Here is an 18,122-nt window from a genome sequence, read left to right on the forward strand (position 1 = left end):
AACATCTCTCTCTCTCTCTCTCTTAATTTCAAAAAAAATCTCTCCCTCCACTCTCCAACATTAATATCTCTCATCTTTTTTCTCTCCATCTCTATCTTTCTCTTTCTCCACTCTCCAACATTAACAAAAACATAATCTATTGGCCTAAAAAATTCAAATTGGAGGTAATTATTCTTCTTAACCTTTTTTTTTTAGACCGACAATGTTTTAACATATTCTAATTTATATAAATTAAACTAAAATTAAAGGACATATGTTTTAATTCATTTGAATGTTTATGGATTTTTTTTTTTTGTGTAATTTACTCGGATTTTCAAGCATATTTTTAGGTTTTTTTTTTTCTCTACTTTTGAAAGAAAGATTATTTTGCTTTTTTTTTTTTTTTAATATTCGGAATTATATAGGTTTTATTTGTATTGAAATAAGATAGATGATTTGTTTGATTGCATTTAATCTTTATTGAAAGATTTTGTTTTATTTTGTATTCATAATTTTTTTTTCTCAAATGTTCAGAATTATGTGAATTTTATTTGTATTTAAATATAACATTTAGCATGTCTTTTTATTGAAAGAGTGATGATTAATTTTTTAACATGACTATTTTAGCCTGTAATTAATAAAAAAAAAAAAAAAAATTGAAGATGCGTTTAAGTTTTAAAATAAAATATAATAAAGAACCCCGCGCATAGCGCAACTTGTATGCTAGGGTATCTATGTATAAATAGATACATAGATACTTCTTCTTCATTTTTGTAGAGGTAACCAAAAGAATTTTCCTTCCAAAATGCTTCTACTTCATTTTTGTAGATTTACTCGAATTTTCTAGCATTTTTTGGAAGTGTTGAAAGAAATTTATTTGATTGCATTAAATATTGAGTGAAATATGTGTTTTATTTTGTATTAAAAAGAAGAGAGAAGATTTTGTTTATTTTACTCTGTAGTTTTTCTGAAATGATTAGAATTTTATAGGTTTTATTTGTATTACAATATAATAAGTATCACATCAACAATATCAGAGTTTCCTACTAATTTTCTATTAATATTTTGATCACCAGAATTCAAGTGTCCTTCTTGCTATTTTTTTTTTCTTTTATACTTTTCATTAAGTAGATGTTTGGTACATTTCTAAAAAAAAAAACCAAAAAAAAATACATGTTCAGTAAATTACTGGTGTATAACCTTTAGTATGTATTTTCATACACCTATTTTAGCTTATAATGAAAAGTAAGATGTGATACGTTTAAGTTTTAAAATTAAATTATAATGAAGAATCTCGTGCATAGCGCGGGTTATGTGTTAGCGAAAAATAAAGTTGGGATAAGTGTTGATCTGAACTATTGAGGATGAAAATTGCTCATAGGTGGGGCTGACAATTTAACATAAAATAAGCGAATTCATATTGAGTGATTGGATCCGCTTAATTAAATGGGTCGGTTTAAAATTGACTTATATAGTATTATATCCATATCTTGATACAATTCGAACTCGATACGAGATATAAGGGCTGACAATTTTTGACAAGAATCGCGAACCTAACCCGTAAGCACGAATTGTCACCCATACTCACATGTATGACTAGCAATTTTTGATACGACCTACAAATCCAATATGAATCCAACACGAAATTAGTAGAATATGATTAAAGAGTTTGATTTGTTTAGTTAAATTAATTGAATTATAATTGATTTATATATATAGTCTTTTGCCAATTTCTTGATACAACCTAATAAAATCCCACACGCAATACAAAAGGCCAACCCCTAGTGACATTGGCCATAACATGATGAAAAAGGTTTCTTTCATCCCCATTGAAAATATTGTCATTGAAATTTTTCTTGTATTCATTTCAAATGGTTGTACGATTGCATAGACTTTATAGAAAAGATACGAAGGAAAGATTGAGACAATTTTATGTACTTGCCGTTGCTCTAGGCAAGAAGCCATAATTGGGAGAATTATTTTTCTATTGTCCTTCGAAAAAAGGCTTTAATGATGAGATGATGACATCTGGAGTACCATCAATGGGAAGTTCTCTTTGGAGGGAAAGTCGTTGGTTCACTATGACTAAGGGTTTAGAATCCAAAACTTTTCCAATCACAATTCCTAGTTGATCCTTTGCCTGGTTTGATAATAATTTTTTTTCTTCAAAAAAAACAAAAAAAGAAAAGAAAGAGGTAGAAAATTTCAGCAATCGGTTTCCACGAGTTTGAGACATTTAAACAAACCTTCTGTTTACACTTGGAAAAAAAAAAGGGCCTTCTGTTTACAAAAAGCAGGCTTGTTCCCTACTTTCCCAATGGCTACATTTCTTAGATCACTTCATTTTCTGATACTTCTCTATGTTTCCAATATTCCCTTGGCCTTTGCTCAAGATGAAAACCAATTTATCTACAATGGCTTCCAGCAAGCCAAGCTGCAGCTTGATGGAATCGCAGTAATCCACAGCAATGGTCTACTGCAGCTAACCAACCTTTCATATAAACAAACTGGTCATGCTTTCTACCAATTCCCTCTAAAGTTTAACACAACTTCATCCACTTTAACTTCATCTCTTTCATTTTCTACCAACTTTGTGTTTGCCATGGTTGCCGAGGGGAATAACCCTGGTGGTCACGGCATTGCCTTCACCATCAGTCCCTCGAGAGACTTCTCCCGTACTCAAGGAAGTCGGTTTCTGGGGCTCTTCAATAGTTCAACTAACGGCCTTTCTACAAACCACATCTTGGCCATCGAGCTTGATACTGTTCAGAACGCTGACTTACAAGATATTGAAATGAATCATGTGGGAGTCGATGTGAACGGCATGATATCAAATGAATCAGCTGCTGCAATGTATTTTTCCAATGAAGAAGGGAAGAATATAAGGTTGGATCTCATGAGTGGGAATCCAATGCATCTCTGGATAGACTATGATGAAGCAGAAAAGTTACTCAATGTAACACTCGCTCCAACCACAATCCCAAAACCAGACCGGCCTCTATTGTCAACACCCATTGATTTGTCTGAAATTCTCTTGGAATCCATGTATGTTGGTTTCTCTTCAGCCACAGGTGCACTTGCAAGTTCCCACTACATTCTTGGATGGAGCTTTAATAAAAGTGGACCATCACAAAGCCTTGATGTTTCAAGCCTCCCTCCACTTCCCCGACAGGGGAAAAGAGCGAAACCAAGCCCAATGATCATGACTTCTGTCATAGCAGTAGCACTTGTGCTGATAACCGTCGCTGGAGCTGCTTACATTTTGAGGAGGAAGAAATATGAAGAAATACGAGAAGATTGGGAAGAGGAGTATGGCCCCCACAGGTTCAGCTACAAGAATCTCCACAAAGCAACCAAAGGTTTCAAAGACACTGAGCTTCTTGGAGAAGGAGGTTTTGGAAAGGTTTACAGAGGAATACTTCCTTCTTCTAATCTACAAATTGCAGTAAAGAGAGTCTCCCATGATTCCAAACAAGGTATGAAGGAATTTGTGGCTGAGATCGTTAGCATGGGAAGACTGAGGCATAGAAACTTGGTGCAGCTCCTTGGCTATTGCCGGCGAAGGGGCGAACTCCTCTTGGTGTATGATTATATGCCCAATGGAAGCCTTGACAAGTTCTTATATAGCAATGAAAAACCAAATCTTAACTGGGTTCAACGGTTTAGAATCATCAAAGGAGTAGCATCTGGCCTTCTTTACCTCCATGAAGAGTGGGAGCAGGTTGTTCTACACCGAGATGTAAAAGCAAGCAATGTTCTATTGGATGCTGAATTAAATGGAAGGCTAGGAGACTTTGGCCTTGCCAGATTATACGACCATGGCACCAATCCTCAAACCACCCATGTGGTAGGGACTCTGGGTTATTTGGCTCCGGAGCTTACTAGAACGGGAAGGGCAACCACTTGCAGTGATGTGTTTGCTTTTGGGGCTTTCATGCTGGAAGTGGCTTGTGGAAGGAGGCCGATAGAGGTACCAGCCCTGGGACTGCCTGAACGGATGATTTTGGTTGATTGGGTCTCTGAGTGCTGGAGAAGAAGAGCTATCCTTGATGCTAGCGATCCAAGATTGGAAGGGAATTATGTGGTGGAGGAAATGGTATTAGTTTTGAAACTAGGCCTGTTTTGCTCATTTGCAATACCAGCTGCAAGGCCTAGCATGAAGCAAGTGATGCAGTTGTTGGATGGTGATGCTGATCTGCCGGAATTACCACATGACAGTGTTTTTGGTGCATTTTCAAGTGATGAATCATCCGCTTTCAAGTCGTTTCCTTTTACCCTGTCTTCTGCTCCTTCCATGTGTAGCACTGATTCAATCCTGAAAAGTGGTCGTTGAATCAGCCGGGTGTCTCATGCTACGGGTAGATTAGATCTTGGATCTATGCTTGGAATTAAATCTGGACATTGAAAAAACTAGAGTATATGTACTGTAGTTTTCTTAAAGCACCTTATATTTGATGCATATGATGTAAATGGTTTCTTTCACTGAATCTAGTCGTTGAAAATGGTATTATGTAGTAGTCTGCCTAAGCTTTACATAGTACAATAAAATCAATTCACTTGTTGCAAGCTTTATAGATCGTTATTTGAGCAGTGTTTGCAGAAACCAGATTGAGTTGCTCATCAAGTTTTAGTACTCTGTAGAGGTTTTTCCTTTCTTTTATCTCTTTGAAAAAGAAAACTACTTGCAATATCTTTGTTTACTACAACAAAACAGTGATATAAGGCAATCAGGTTTGAATGCTGCTGATGTATGCATATGTTTTGGAAATGACATAAATTTCTTCCAAATCAGTCTGAAGATGATATCTTTCAACTCATTTAAAATATGAGTAATTCTAGAAGGCTTACTTGTATTCTACTGAGAATGATCTAGTTATTAAAATTACCACTGGACTTGTGATCGATCATTATTGAATTTTGATCAAAAGTCTAATGGTGATTTTAATAGCCACATCATTCTTAGCAGGACACAAGTAGGCCTTCTAGAATTACTCTTAAAATAGTGTCAAGTATTTATAAATATTTAAAACGAACATTAAATTCTTAAGTTCATTAATTACAATTTACTAACTTAGACTAATGTTTTAAATATTTATAAACACTTGACACTATTTTAAGTAGGTTGGAGAATATTTTAACCATAATGATTTGGAAATTTCTGTCCCTCTGAAAATACATGTGTTAGCCGGTGAATTCTTTAATTTAAGGAGATACTTTATCTTGTCCTGTGAATTGACATTTGACGTTAACCAACCAGCCTGTGAAGAGACGTTGCCACTAGCTAAGGAAAACATCTCTGTCCTTCAAGAAAATATCTGCTAGCAAAAGGGAAACTAATACAATACAAGAAAGCTCTAGCATACATGGAAACCAAGCTGTGCATTAATAAGAAAATATCCCATAAAAATCCTCATTGTGACTCAACGGTCATATTGTCATCTAGTGTATATAATACGTGTAGCAGACTGTAAAATCAAGCATAAACTTTTTATTATTCACAATTTATGAACTGTCATATGACCGTTATCAATTTGTAAATGATTTTCTAGTAAAAATTGTAATACTTCAAACATTTTCCAACATATATTGATTAAGGTAAGCAGCCAGTAGACTTACAAAGAAAAAAAAAACAGTAGACCTGCAATATTCCTCCATGTGTTGCTCAAGAATCATTTTTTTCATTGTACTGATAAAAAGATAAGGATGATCAAAGTTGCCTTTTGGGGGCATCAAGCTTTTCCTCCGACCTCCTCCTCATTTGAAAATTTAGACCAATTTAAATTCTTTGACCAGACAAACTCTGGAAGCAAAACCAGTTGTTGGTTGGCACGGCAAATTGTAAAGCGACAAAAATACAGGTGCATCAAATGCATAACACCGAAACAAAGCAGGTGGATTTAATGTAACATTACTGGCTGCCACACACGGAAACATTAACCCATCGACAGAGGACAAAAGGCTCACTTCACATGAGCTTGAGAAACTTCACAAAAAGAAAGCTTTTCCCTTTTCTCCCAATGGCTACAGTTCTCAGATCGCTTCTTCATTTTCTGATGCTTCTCTATGTTTCCAATACTCTGTTGGGCCTGGCTCAAGATGAAGACCAATTCATCTACAATGGCTTCAACCAAGCCAAGCTCCATCTTGATGGAATCGCAGAAATCCACCCCAATGGCCTGCTGCAGCTAACCGACCTTTCAAACAACCAAGTTGGTCATGCTTTCTACCAAGTTCCTATAAAATTCAACACAGCTTCATCTCTTTCATTTTCTACCAACTTTGTGTTTGCCATGGTTCCTAAATTCTGTCAGAATTGGTGACTTGTTTTCATCAACCTTACCGTGGGCCCCACAGCAATATGGCATCCCATATTGTTGACTTGTGCTTTCTCTCTCACACGTGCATTTGGCCTCTCCATCTATTGAGCTTCTTCTAGAAGCTTTAAGAAAATGCCTTCAATTCTTTTGTTTATTGAGCCATTTGGTCATCAAAGAAGGAGAGAGGCAGCAGCTTTAGAGGAATAGAGAAAAAGAAGAAAAGCATGCCGAGAGAGGGAGAGACTTTTGTTGTAGAGAGAGAAGAAATACACTATTTGTCTTCAATTTCATCTCACATTTGTAATGCTGAAAAGCTAAGAGAATTTTAGAGAATGTTTTCTCTTTTGAGTGAGATTGGGGCTTTTGGGGTGTATTGGGGCTTTTGGGTTTGAGTGGTTTTGTTTGTACTACTCTTTGCACTCCACTTTTTGTTAGTGAATTTTTCCTGGATCGCTTCCGCCAGTGGATGTAGGCTTATTAAGCCGAACCATTTAAATCTTGGTGTCTTGTGTGGTTGTGTTATTTTTCTATTCTGCACTTTTCTACTTCTTTGGTGACATTGGATTTGCATTTGTCATAACAAACTGGTATCAGAGCTCGGGTATTTATTTTGCGGGATGGCTACTGCAAAATTTGAAGTAGAGAAGTTTGATTATCAGAATAGTTTCAGTCTTTGGGGCATCAAGATGCGAGCTTTGTTACGACAACAAGGCTTGGCGAAGATTTTGGCTGGCGAGGTGCCATCAACATCATCAACGGAGGAAATGAAGGAACTTGAAGAAAAAGCCCACAGTGCAATTTTGTTGTCTCTTTCAGATGGAGTTTTAAGAGAAGTTGCTGATGAAGAAACAGTCGCTGGACTTTGGAAGAAGCTGGAGAGCTTGTACATGAAGAAATCCCTCACTAACTGATTGTATTTGAAGCAACGGTTATACACCCTCAAGATGAAAGAAGGTATGCCTCTTTGTGATCATCTTGATGACTTTAATAGAATTATTTTGGATCTGAAAAATATTGATATTAAAGTAGATGATGAGGATCAAGCCCTGATTTTGTTATGTTCACTACCGGATGCCTTTGATAATTTTGTTAATTCAATGTTGTATGGTAGAGATACTATCTCCTTAGCTGATGTTAAATCTGCTTTAAATTCTATGGAGTTGAGGACAAGATTGAATAGTAAAGGTAGTGATAATCAGGCAGAGGGTTTATTTGTTAAGGGTCGTTCAGAAAATTCTTCTAATTTTAGAGGTCGATCCAGTGAGAGGGATTCAGGTAAAAGTAAATCAAGAGGCTGATCACAGTCCAGGTCAAAGAAGAAAGTAAAGTGTTACTATTGTAAAAAGTATGGGCATTATAAATCCGAGTGTCCGAAGTTGAAAAATAAAGAGGAAGGTGACAAGCAAAGTTCATCTTCTGTGGCTGGTGTTGTGGAAGGAAATTCTAAGGGTTCAGAACTTGTCTTTGCAGTTACCATTTCTAATGATCGTTCTAACGACAAGTGGGTCATTGATATTACTTGTACATTTCATATGTCCCCTAAAAGGGATTGGTTTACTGCCTATGATTCAGTCAATGGTGGTTCAGTCTTGATGGGAAATAATGTCGCCTGCAAGATTGTTGGTATTGGTACAATCAGAATTAGGATGCATGATAGGATTGTGAGGACTTTGACGAATGTTCGAGATATACCAGATTTGAAGAAAAATCTTATTTCATTGGGCACTTTGGACTCCCTTGGATACAAGTATTCCGGTGAAGGTGGAGTCATTCGGGTTAGCAAAGGCTCATTGGTTATAATGAAAGGTAACAAGGTTGATGGCCTCTACTTTCTTCAGGGTAGTACGGTAACAGGTTCAGCTACTGTGTCTTCTTTAGATGATCCAGATTCAGACACTACCCGGTTATGGCATATGCGGTTGGGTTATATGAGTGAGAGGGGTATGACAATCCTGAGCAAGCGGGGTTTGCTTTGTGACCAGAAAACAGGATCTCTTGACTTTTGTGAGCATTGTGTATTCGGGAAACAGTGCAGAGTCAAGTTCAATACAGGCATCTACAAAACAAATGGTACATTGGATTATACCCATTTAGATCTATGGGGTCCCTCTCAGGTTCCATCAAAGGGTGGTGCTCGATACTTTGTTACATTTATTGATGATTATTCGAGAAAAGTTTGGGTGTATTTTTTGAAGAAGAAAAGTGATGTGTTTGCCACTTTCAAGCAATGGAAGACATTAATTGAGAATCAGACTGGGAAGAAAATCAAGCGACTCAGAACAGACAACGGCATGGAATTTTGTGGTGGTGAATTTAATAAATTCTGCAAGGATGAAGGCATCGCTAGACATCGCACAGTTAGTCATACTCCACAGCAAAATGGGGTAGCTGAGCGGATGAACAGGACTCTCTTGGAGAGAGCGCGTTGCCTACTTTCAAATGCCGGGTTGTCTAGAGATTTTTGGGCTGAGGCAGTCAATACTGCTTGCTATTTGGTCAACTGTTCTCCATCAATAGCCATTGATTGTAAAACTCCTTATGATGTATGGTCTGGTACTCCTGCTGATTATTCATTTTTAAAAACTTTTGGTTGTCCTGCTTATTGTCATATGAATGATGGTAAGCTTGAGCCTAGGTCAAAGAAATGTATATTTCTAGGCTATGCGGATGTGGTGAAGGGATATAGATTGTGGTGTTCTGATCCTAAATCACCTAAGTTTATAGTCAGTAGAGATGTTGTATTTGATGAATCTGCCATGCTTCATCCGAGAAAGGAGTCTATTGTTTCTGCAAGAAAGGAGTAGGGTTCTAGCAAGGAGGTGGAGCTTCAGGTGGAGGCTTCACAGAGGGTGCGAGATAACACTCAGGATCAGCCTGTTACAGATGTTCATGATTCCAGTTCTGATGATGATGATCCACAAGAAGAGCAAGAGACCAGTATTGCGGCTGGTAGATAGAGGAGGCAGATTAGGCCACCTCAGAGATATGGCTATGCAGATTTGGTAGCATATGCACTTACTGTGGTAGAGGACACTGCAATCCAGGAGCCTTCCACTTACTCAGAAGCTGTCACAAGTAGTGAGTCTGCTCAATGGGTTGTTGCCATGAATGAGGAGATTGAGTCTCTTCATAAGAACCAAACATGGGAATTGGTGAAATTGCCTAAAGGGGCTAAAACTGTTGGTTGCAAATGGATCTTCAAGAAAAATGAAGGAATCCCAGGTGTTGAAGATGCAAGGTTCAAGGCACGTTTGGTAGCAAAGGGCTATAGTTATAGAAAAGGTATGGACTTCAATGAAGTTTTCTCTCCTGTTGTGAGACATAGTTCTATTCGTGTTTTGCTTGCCATGGTTGCTCTAAATGATTTGGAACTTGAGCAACTTGATGTGAAAACTGCATTTCTGCATGGTGAGCTTGAGGAAACCATTTACATGCATCAGCCAGAAGGGTTCATTGCTGAAGGTAAAGAAGATCATGTTTGTCAGTTGAAGAGGTCGTTGTATGGTTTAAAACAATCTCCAAGACAGTGGTACAAGCGCTTTGACAGCTTTATGATCGGACATGGTTACATAAGAAATAACTATGACAGATGTGTGTATTACAGGCAATTGTCAGATGGTTCTTTTGTTTATTTGTTACTCTATGTGGATGACATGCTTATTGCTGCTAAAAGCATGTTGGAGATTAAGAGATTGAAATCTATGTTGAGTGATGAGTTTGAAATGAAGGATTTGGGTGCTGCAAAGAAAATCCTTGGTATGGAGATTCACAGGGATAGAAAAAGCGGGAAAGTTATACTTGTCACAGAAAAAGTACATTGAGAAAGTACTTGAACGCTTTGGTATGCATAATTCTAAACCAGTTAATACTCCACTTGCAGCTCATTTCAGACTTTCAACGGCATCAGCGCCACAGAGTGAGGAGGAGGAGCAGTTCATGTCGTGTGTTCCTTACTCCAGTGCAGTTGGAAGCATCATGTATGCTATGGTGTGCACTCGTCCAGATATTTCACAGGCAGTCAGTGTTGTTAGTCGCTACATGGCGAATCCGGGCAAGGCTCACTGGCAGGCAGTGAAATGGATACTCCGTTATTTACAGGGTACTACAGATGTTGGCTTAGTCTATGATAGAGGTAGTGATATCAGTTCCAGTGTTATTGGTTATGTTGATTCAAATTATGCTGGTGATTTGGATAAAAGAAGATCTCTGACAGGTTTTGTTTTCACTCTCTCGGGGAGTGCCATTAGTTGGAAAGCGACTTTACAGTCAATGGTTGCTTTGTCCACTACGAAAGCAGAGTATATGGCAGTAGCAGAGGCAGTGAAAGAAGCAATTTGGCTCAGAGGTTTGTTCAGTGATCTGGGTTTGCAGCAGGATGAGACTGCTGTATTTTGTGATAGCCAGAGCACAATACATTTGACCAAAAATCAAATGTATCATGAGAGGACCAAACACATTGATGTCAGATATCACTTTCTTCGGGAGATCGTGACACAAGGTGATATCATAGTGAAGAAAATTGTTACGGCGGAAAATCCAGCAGACATGTTGACTAAGCCACTTCCGATCCTCAAGTTTAAGCATTGCTTGGGCTTGATTGGTGTTTGTAGTTTGTAATTACCCTTAGGGGTGTTGGAGGAGACGTCTTGAGGAGATTTGAGTTGAAGACTTGATGAAATTCAAGTCAAGGTGGAGATTTGTCAGAATTGGTGACTTATTTTCATCAACCTTATTGTGGGCCCCACAGCAGTATGGCATCCCATATTGTTGACTTGTGCTTTCTCTCTCACACGTGCATTTGGCCTCTCCATCTATTGAGCTTCTTCTAGAAGCTTTGAGAAAATGCCTTCATTCTTTTATTTATTGAGCCATTTGGTCATCAAAGAAGGAGAGAGGCGGCTTCTTTAGATGAATAGAGAAAAAGAAGAAAAGCTTGCCGAGAGAGAGAGACTTTTGTTGTAGAGAGAAGAAGAAATACACTATTTGTCTTCAATTTGATCTCACATTTGTAATGCTGAAAAGCTAAGAGAATTTTAGAGAATATTTTCTGTTTTGTATTTAATTCTCTTTTGAGTGAGATTGGGGTGTATTGGGGCTTTTGGGTTTGAGTGGTTTTGTTTGTACTACTCTTTGTACTCCACTTTTTGTTAATGAATTTCTCATGGATCGTCTCCGCCAGTGGATGTAGGCTTGTTAAGCCGAGCCACTTAAATCTTGGTGTCTTGTGTGGTTGTGTTATTTTTCTATTCTGCACTTTTCTACTTCTTTGGTGACATTGGATTTGCATTTGTCACAACAAATTCCCAACTGAAGATGGTTTAGGAATCGCCTTCACCATCAGTCCTTCGAGGATCTTCACTCATTCTGGAGAAAATTGGTATCTGGGGCTCTTCAATGCCTCAAGTAACGGCCTTCCTGAAACCACATCTTGGCAATCCAGCTTGATCATGTTAACAATACTATCCTAGCAGTTCAACATTCAAATCAAGATAAGTCAATTACTTGACATTCAAATCAAGATGATAAGGCAGGTGCTCGTAGAAGATAATGAAGACTCTGAAATTCAAATCAAGATGATAAGCTCTATCTTTTCAGTTGTAACTTTATCTCTGTTGTAACCTTATCTCTTGTTGTTAACTATATTTACGTGGAAGTCTATATATATTTGAATACACTTACGGGATAGATACATTGTCTATTTCCCTTTCATATATTTTCCGTTTTATGGTATCATAGCCTGCAAGGCCTACGCTATCTCTTCGATCTTCCATGGCTTCTTCTAGCTCAAATCAATCTTTTACTTTTTCTCCACCAAATGTTACCTCTCAAAATTATCTCAAACTTGACAATCACAATTATATCCAGTGGTTGACTCAATTCGAGCCCATTTTGCGTGCTCATGAATTAATGGGTATTGTTGACGGTACTGAGCCATGCCCTCCTCAATTCCTACCTGATGATACAGGTAAGGAAGTATCTAATCTAGATTATGCTATTTGGACTAAGAAGGATCAATGCCTTCTTAGTTGGATTAATATTAGTTTATCAGATTCTATTTTGTCCATTGTGTATGGACTTCGTACATCCAAATAAGTCTGAACAGCCTTGGCAAGCCGATTTGCTTCCCAATCAAAGTCTTATGTGCTAAATTTGAAGAGAAAACTTCAAACTATTCGTCAAGGAACGAAGACGTGTGCTGAATTCATGCAAACTGCAAAGGGTTGGGCTAATGAGCTTGCAGTTGCTGGTAAGCCTCTGGATGATGAGGAACTTATCTTCTTCATATTGGGCGGCCTTAATCCCTCCTTCAATGCCTTTATATCTTCATATCTTTGGTTACCCAAAATAAATCACTCTCCTTTTGTGACTTCCATGATGAACTATTGAGTCATGACACTCTCCTCCAGCAGCTACAAGTTGTGGCTAATGAAGGTATGGTGGCATTATACTCCAACAAAAGTCAAGGTGGGCCTCCTCGTCTTTTTTCACCAAGGACCAACAAACCAACACAACATCAAATACAGCAGACACGGTTTCCATCAAGGGGTGCTCCTAATTTTCCTAATTTTTCTCCTCGGCCATACTCCAATTATTCCCCAGCACAACGGCCATACTCCAATTATTCCCCACCACAACGTTCCAACTTTTCTGGTGAAGGTCAAAGACGCCCTACAACACCTTCATTCCAGCCTGGCCACAATGGATAGAACAACACTGGTTCATCTTACTTCAACAACAATGGCAGACCTCCAGGCCAGATTTGTGGGAAGACTAGCCACCAGGCACTTGATTGTTTTCATCGAATGGATTTCTCTTATCAAGGCAAACATCCCCCTCCTCAACTTCCAGCGATGGTTGCACAGACTCTCTTAAAAATGTTCTTCACTGTCCCAATTCTATGGCAAATTTATTATCTATTTAGCGATTTTGTCTAGGTAACGATTGCTATTTTATTCTAAAGGATTATCAGACTCATGCGGTGCTCCTGGCAGGCAAAAGTGAAAATGGACTCTACCCTCTTCGGCTTCACAAGACCTCTCTAAAAAATCATCAATCTTTTACAGCTTTCCTTGGAATAAGAACCTCTGCTATGGGGTGGCATTTTCGATTAGGTCATTCTTCATTTGATGTAGTTTCTAGTGTTGTTAGGAAATTTGAACTTCCTTTGTCTCTTAAAGATTTTAATAAAAATATTGTTTGTTCGTCTTGTCAATTGGGCAAAGGTAAACGACAATCTTTTTCACCTTCTAATCGAGTTTCAACTCAACCTTTGCAACTTATACATACGGATGTTTGGACTTCCCCAGTTCCATCCGTGACTGGGTATAGATGCTATGTCATCTTTATAGATGATTATTCTAGATTTTCATGGATTTATCCTTTGTACGCTAAATCTGAAGTGTTTGATACATTCATTAAATTTAAACTTATGGTTGAGAATCAATTCTTAGTCACTATCAAACAACTTCAATCCGATGGAGGAGGAGAGTACAATTCTCTTCACTTCCAATCCTTTTTGACTAAATCTGGGATTATTCATAGAAAATCTCGTCCTCATACATCTCAACAAAATGGTCTTGCCGAAAGAAAATTAAGGCATGTTCTTGAGACAGGATTAACACTCCTTGCTCATTCAAAATTGTCAAATAAGTATTGGGTTGATTCATTTCTCACAGTAATTTTTATTATTAATCGCCTACCAACACCCATTCTTCAGTCCAAGTCTCCTTTTTCCAAGTTGTATAAGAAAGAACCTGATTATCAAGCTCTTCGAGTGTTTGGCTGCAAATGCTATCCTCTCCTTCGTCCGTATGGATTACACAAGTTAGAATATAGGTCTAAACCTTGTATTTTTCTTGGTTATAATCACGCAGGTTACAAGTGTTTAGATCCTAATGCTACCAAAGTGTACCTTTCCCGCCATGTGGTTTTTGATGAGAGTTCTTTTCCAGCCGAAGAAAATGATGCCTCACGGATGCCCTCCAAGATCACTGCAAAGAATGATCCTCCTTTTTCACTTCCAGTAAGTACTCTTGTCCCGTCAGTTTTTTCTCTTTGTGATTTTAATACTACACATAATGATATTCCTATTATAAGCCCACCTATCACTCCTTCACCAAGTACATCTTCCACCATACACTCTTCTCCTACCCCACCCACTGAAAATATCAATTGCACTGCCATGACCTCACCTACCCCACCCACCAACAATATTATCATTCCTACTACCATAACCTCACCTACCCCACCCACCAACACTATATCATTCCTATTGCCATGCCTTCATCTATGACTTCCCCTCCCTTGACCAATTCATCTCCTACTACTCCTACTATCACACACCCAATGACCACTCACTTTAAGACAGGGTCACTTAAACCCAAATCCTTTTCTGAGTTTCAACTTTATCACTCTAGACATCCTCTCAAAATGTTTCATACAGTGTTATCTGAAAAGGAACCCAGTAGCTTCACCAAGGCTTTCATTGATTCAAGATGGAAAGATGCTATGTTGTAGGAATTTCAAGCTCTTATATCTAATGGCACTTGGACTTTGTGTCCTAGACCTATTGATAAAAATATTATCCGCAATAAATGGATATATAAGATCAAACAAAAGTCTGATGGCTCAGTGGACAGATTTAAAGCTCGCCTTGTGGCACGAGGTTTTGAGCAGCAATGTGACATCGATTATACTGAAACGTTTAGCCTTGTGATCAAGCCATCTACTATTCGAGTTGTTCTCAGTTTAGCTGTCCAATTTGATTGGTCCATTCATCAATTGGATATCTCTAATGCCTTCTTGCATGGTTATCTTGGAGAGGAGGTGTATATGGAACAACCCCAAGGCTTTGTGGACAAGGTGCATCCTCACTATGTATGCAAGCTTCATAAATCTTTGTATGGACTAAAACAAGCACCAAGAGCTTGGTTTACTAGATTGTCAACATTCTTACTTAATTTGGGTTTCATTGCTTCTCTAGTTGATCCATCACTGTTTATTTTTCATAATGGCACTATTAAATTGTTCATGCTTATTTACGTAGATGACATTATCCTCACTAGGTTTGATGATGCAACAATCACTTCTCTCATATCTCTTCTACAGGGTGAATTTCCCCTAAAGGACCTTGGCCCACTTGCCTTCTTCCTTGGCATCCAGGCCACGAGAACTTCCGTGGGCTTGCATTTATGCCAAGCCAAATATATAGCAGACTTGTTACACAGGGTTCACATGGTAGATACTAAGCCATCCAAGTCGCCTTGCTCATCTGGTATAAAATTGTCCAGGTATGATGGTACACCTTTATCTGATCCAACAGAATATCGACATGTTGTAGGTGCTCTCCAGTATTGCACCTTAACCAGGCCTGAACTAGCTTTTGCTGTCAACCAATTGTGTCAACATCTGCATAATCCCACTTCTGCTCATTGGTCTGCTGCTAAAAGGGTCCTTCGTTATCTAAAAAGTTCTGTTGACCATGGGTTGCATTACACAAAGAGTAATCTTCAGTTAACAGCTTATTGTGATGCTGACTGGGCTGGTAGCCCGGATGATCGTCGTTCTACATTGGGGTTTGCAGTATTTCTTGGCAACTGCTTAGTAGTTTAGAGTGCTAAGAAACAACCTATTGTTTCCTGCTCAAGTGCTGAGGCAGAGTATCGAGCTTTTGGCAATCACCACTGCTGAATTATTTTGGTTGCGCATGTTATTTAAAGATCTTGGTGTTTCTCTTCCTACGGTGCCTGTTTTATGGTGTGACAATGTTAATGCTCTTGCTCTCGCATCAAATCCCATATATCATGCTCGAATCAAACATATAGAGGTGGATTATCATTTCATTAGAGAGAAAGTGCTTAATCATGATATTTTGGTTAAGTTCATCTCTTCTAGTGATCAAGTTGCCAATATCTTTACTAAAGGATTGTCATCTTCTCACTTTTTATTTTTAAAGTCCAAGCTCATGGTGGTTCCCCCCATTCACTTGCGGGGAGCTGTTAACAATACTATCCTAGCAGCTCAACATTCAAATCAAGATAAGTCAATTACTTGACATTCAAATCAAGATGATAAGGTAGGTGCTCGTAGAAGATAATGAAGACTTTGAAATTCAAATCAAGATGATAAGCTCTATCTTTTCAGTTGTAACTTTATCTCTGTTGTAACCTTATCTTTTGTTGTTAACTATATTTACGTGTAAGTCTATATATATTTGAATACACTTACGGGAAAGATACATTGTCTATTTCCCTTTCATATATTTTCTGTTTTAGATCCTAGTTGGAACCCACAATTTGGAGATCTTAAAGTGAATCATGTGGGAAGCGATGTGAACGGCATGAAATCAAATGAATCAGCTCCTGCAATGTATTTTTCCAATAAGGATGTGAAGAATATAAGGTTGGATCTCATGAGTGGGAATCCAATGCATCTTTGGATAGATTATGATGAAGCGGAAAAGTTACTCAATGTAACACTTGCCCCAACAACAATCCCAAAACCGAACCGGCCTCTCTTGTCAACGCCCATTGATCTGTCTCAAATTCTTTTGGAATCCATGTATGTTGGTTTCTCTGCATCCACAGGTGTAGTTTCAAGTTACCAGTACATTCTTGGATGGAGCTTTAATAGAAGTGGGTCAGCACACAACCTTGATGTTTCAAGCCTTCCTCAAATTCCACGACAGAGGAAAATGAAAGCGAAACCAGAACCAATGATCTTGGATTTTCTCATAGCAGTAGGAGTTTTTCTGGTAACGGTCATTGGAGCTACTTACATTTGGAAAAGGAAGAAATATGCAGAAATACAAGAAGATTGGGAAGAGGAGTATGGCCCCCACCGGTTTAGCTATAAGAATCTCCACAGAGCAACCAAAGGTTTCAAAGAAACAGAGCTTCTTGGAGAAGGAGGTTTTGAAAAGGTTTACAGAGGAATACTTTCTTCGTCTAATCTACAAATTGCAGTGAAGAGAGTCTCCCATAATTCCAAACAAGGCATGAAGGAATTTGTGGCTGAGATCGTTAGCATGGGAAGATTGAGGCATAGAAACTTAGTGCAGCTCCTGGGTTATTGCAGGCGAAGGGGAGAACTCCTCTTGGTGTATGATTATATGCCCAATGGAAGCCTTGACAAGTTCTTATATAGCAATGAAAATCCAAACCTTAACTGGGTTAAACGATTTAGAATCATCAGAGGAGTAGCGTCTGGCCTTCTGTACCTCCATGAGGAGTGGGAGCAGGTTGTTCTACACCGAGATGTAAAAGCAAGGAATGGTCTATTGGATGCTGAATTAAATGGAAGGCTAGGAGATTTTGTCCTTGCCAGACTATACGACCACGGCACCAATCCCCAAACAACCCATTTGGTTGGGATTGTGGGTTATTTGGCTCCGGAGCTTACTAAAATAGGAAAGGCAACCACCGACACTGATGTGTTTACTTTCGAGGCTTTCATGCTCGAAGTGGCTTGTGGGAGGAGGCCTATAACGGGAACTGCCTAGATGGGTTAGTTTGGTTGATTGGGTCTCTGAGTGCTGGAGAAAAGAAGTTATCCTTGATGCTAGTGATCCCAGATTGGAAGGTAATTATGTGGTTGAGGAAATGGTATTGGTTTTGAAACTAGGCCTGTTTTGCTCACATTCAATGCAGAAGCTAGTCCTAGCATGAGGCAAGTGATGCAGTTCTTGGATGGTGATGCTAAACTGCCGGAATTACAACAGGACAGTGCTTTTGGTGCATTTTCAAGTTATGGATCATCTGATTTCATGTCATTTCCTTTTACCTAGGCTTCTGCTCCTTCCATGTCTACAAGTGATTCAATCCTAAA

General features: G+C 38.5%; 1 protein-coding gene and 1 pseudogene across 1 annotated transcript; both read left to right on the plus strand.

Annotated features, from left to right (window-relative positions):
- Window positions 1-2,289: 2,289 nt before the first annotated feature.
- Window positions 2,290-4,536, plus strand: LOC132164130 (L-type lectin-domain containing receptor kinase SIT2-like). Its single transcript, XM_059574559.1, has one exon. It carries the CDS (start codon window positions 2,297-2,299, stop codon window positions 4,310-4,312), a length of 2,016 nt encoding a protein of 671 aa, XP_059430542.1. The 5' UTR covers window positions 2,290-2,296; the 3' UTR covers window positions 4,313-4,536.
- Window positions 4,537-5,882: 1,346 nt separating this feature from the next.
- Window positions 5,883-18,122, plus strand: LOC132164058 (probable L-type lectin-domain containing receptor kinase I.6; annotated as a pseudogene).

The sequence above is a fragment of the Corylus avellana genome, chromosome ca10 (genome assembly GCF_901000735.1).
Source record: "Corylus avellana chromosome ca10, CavTom2PMs-1.0".
Taxonomy (NCBI): Eukaryota; Viridiplantae; Streptophyta; class Magnoliopsida; order Fagales; family Betulaceae; genus Corylus; species Corylus avellana.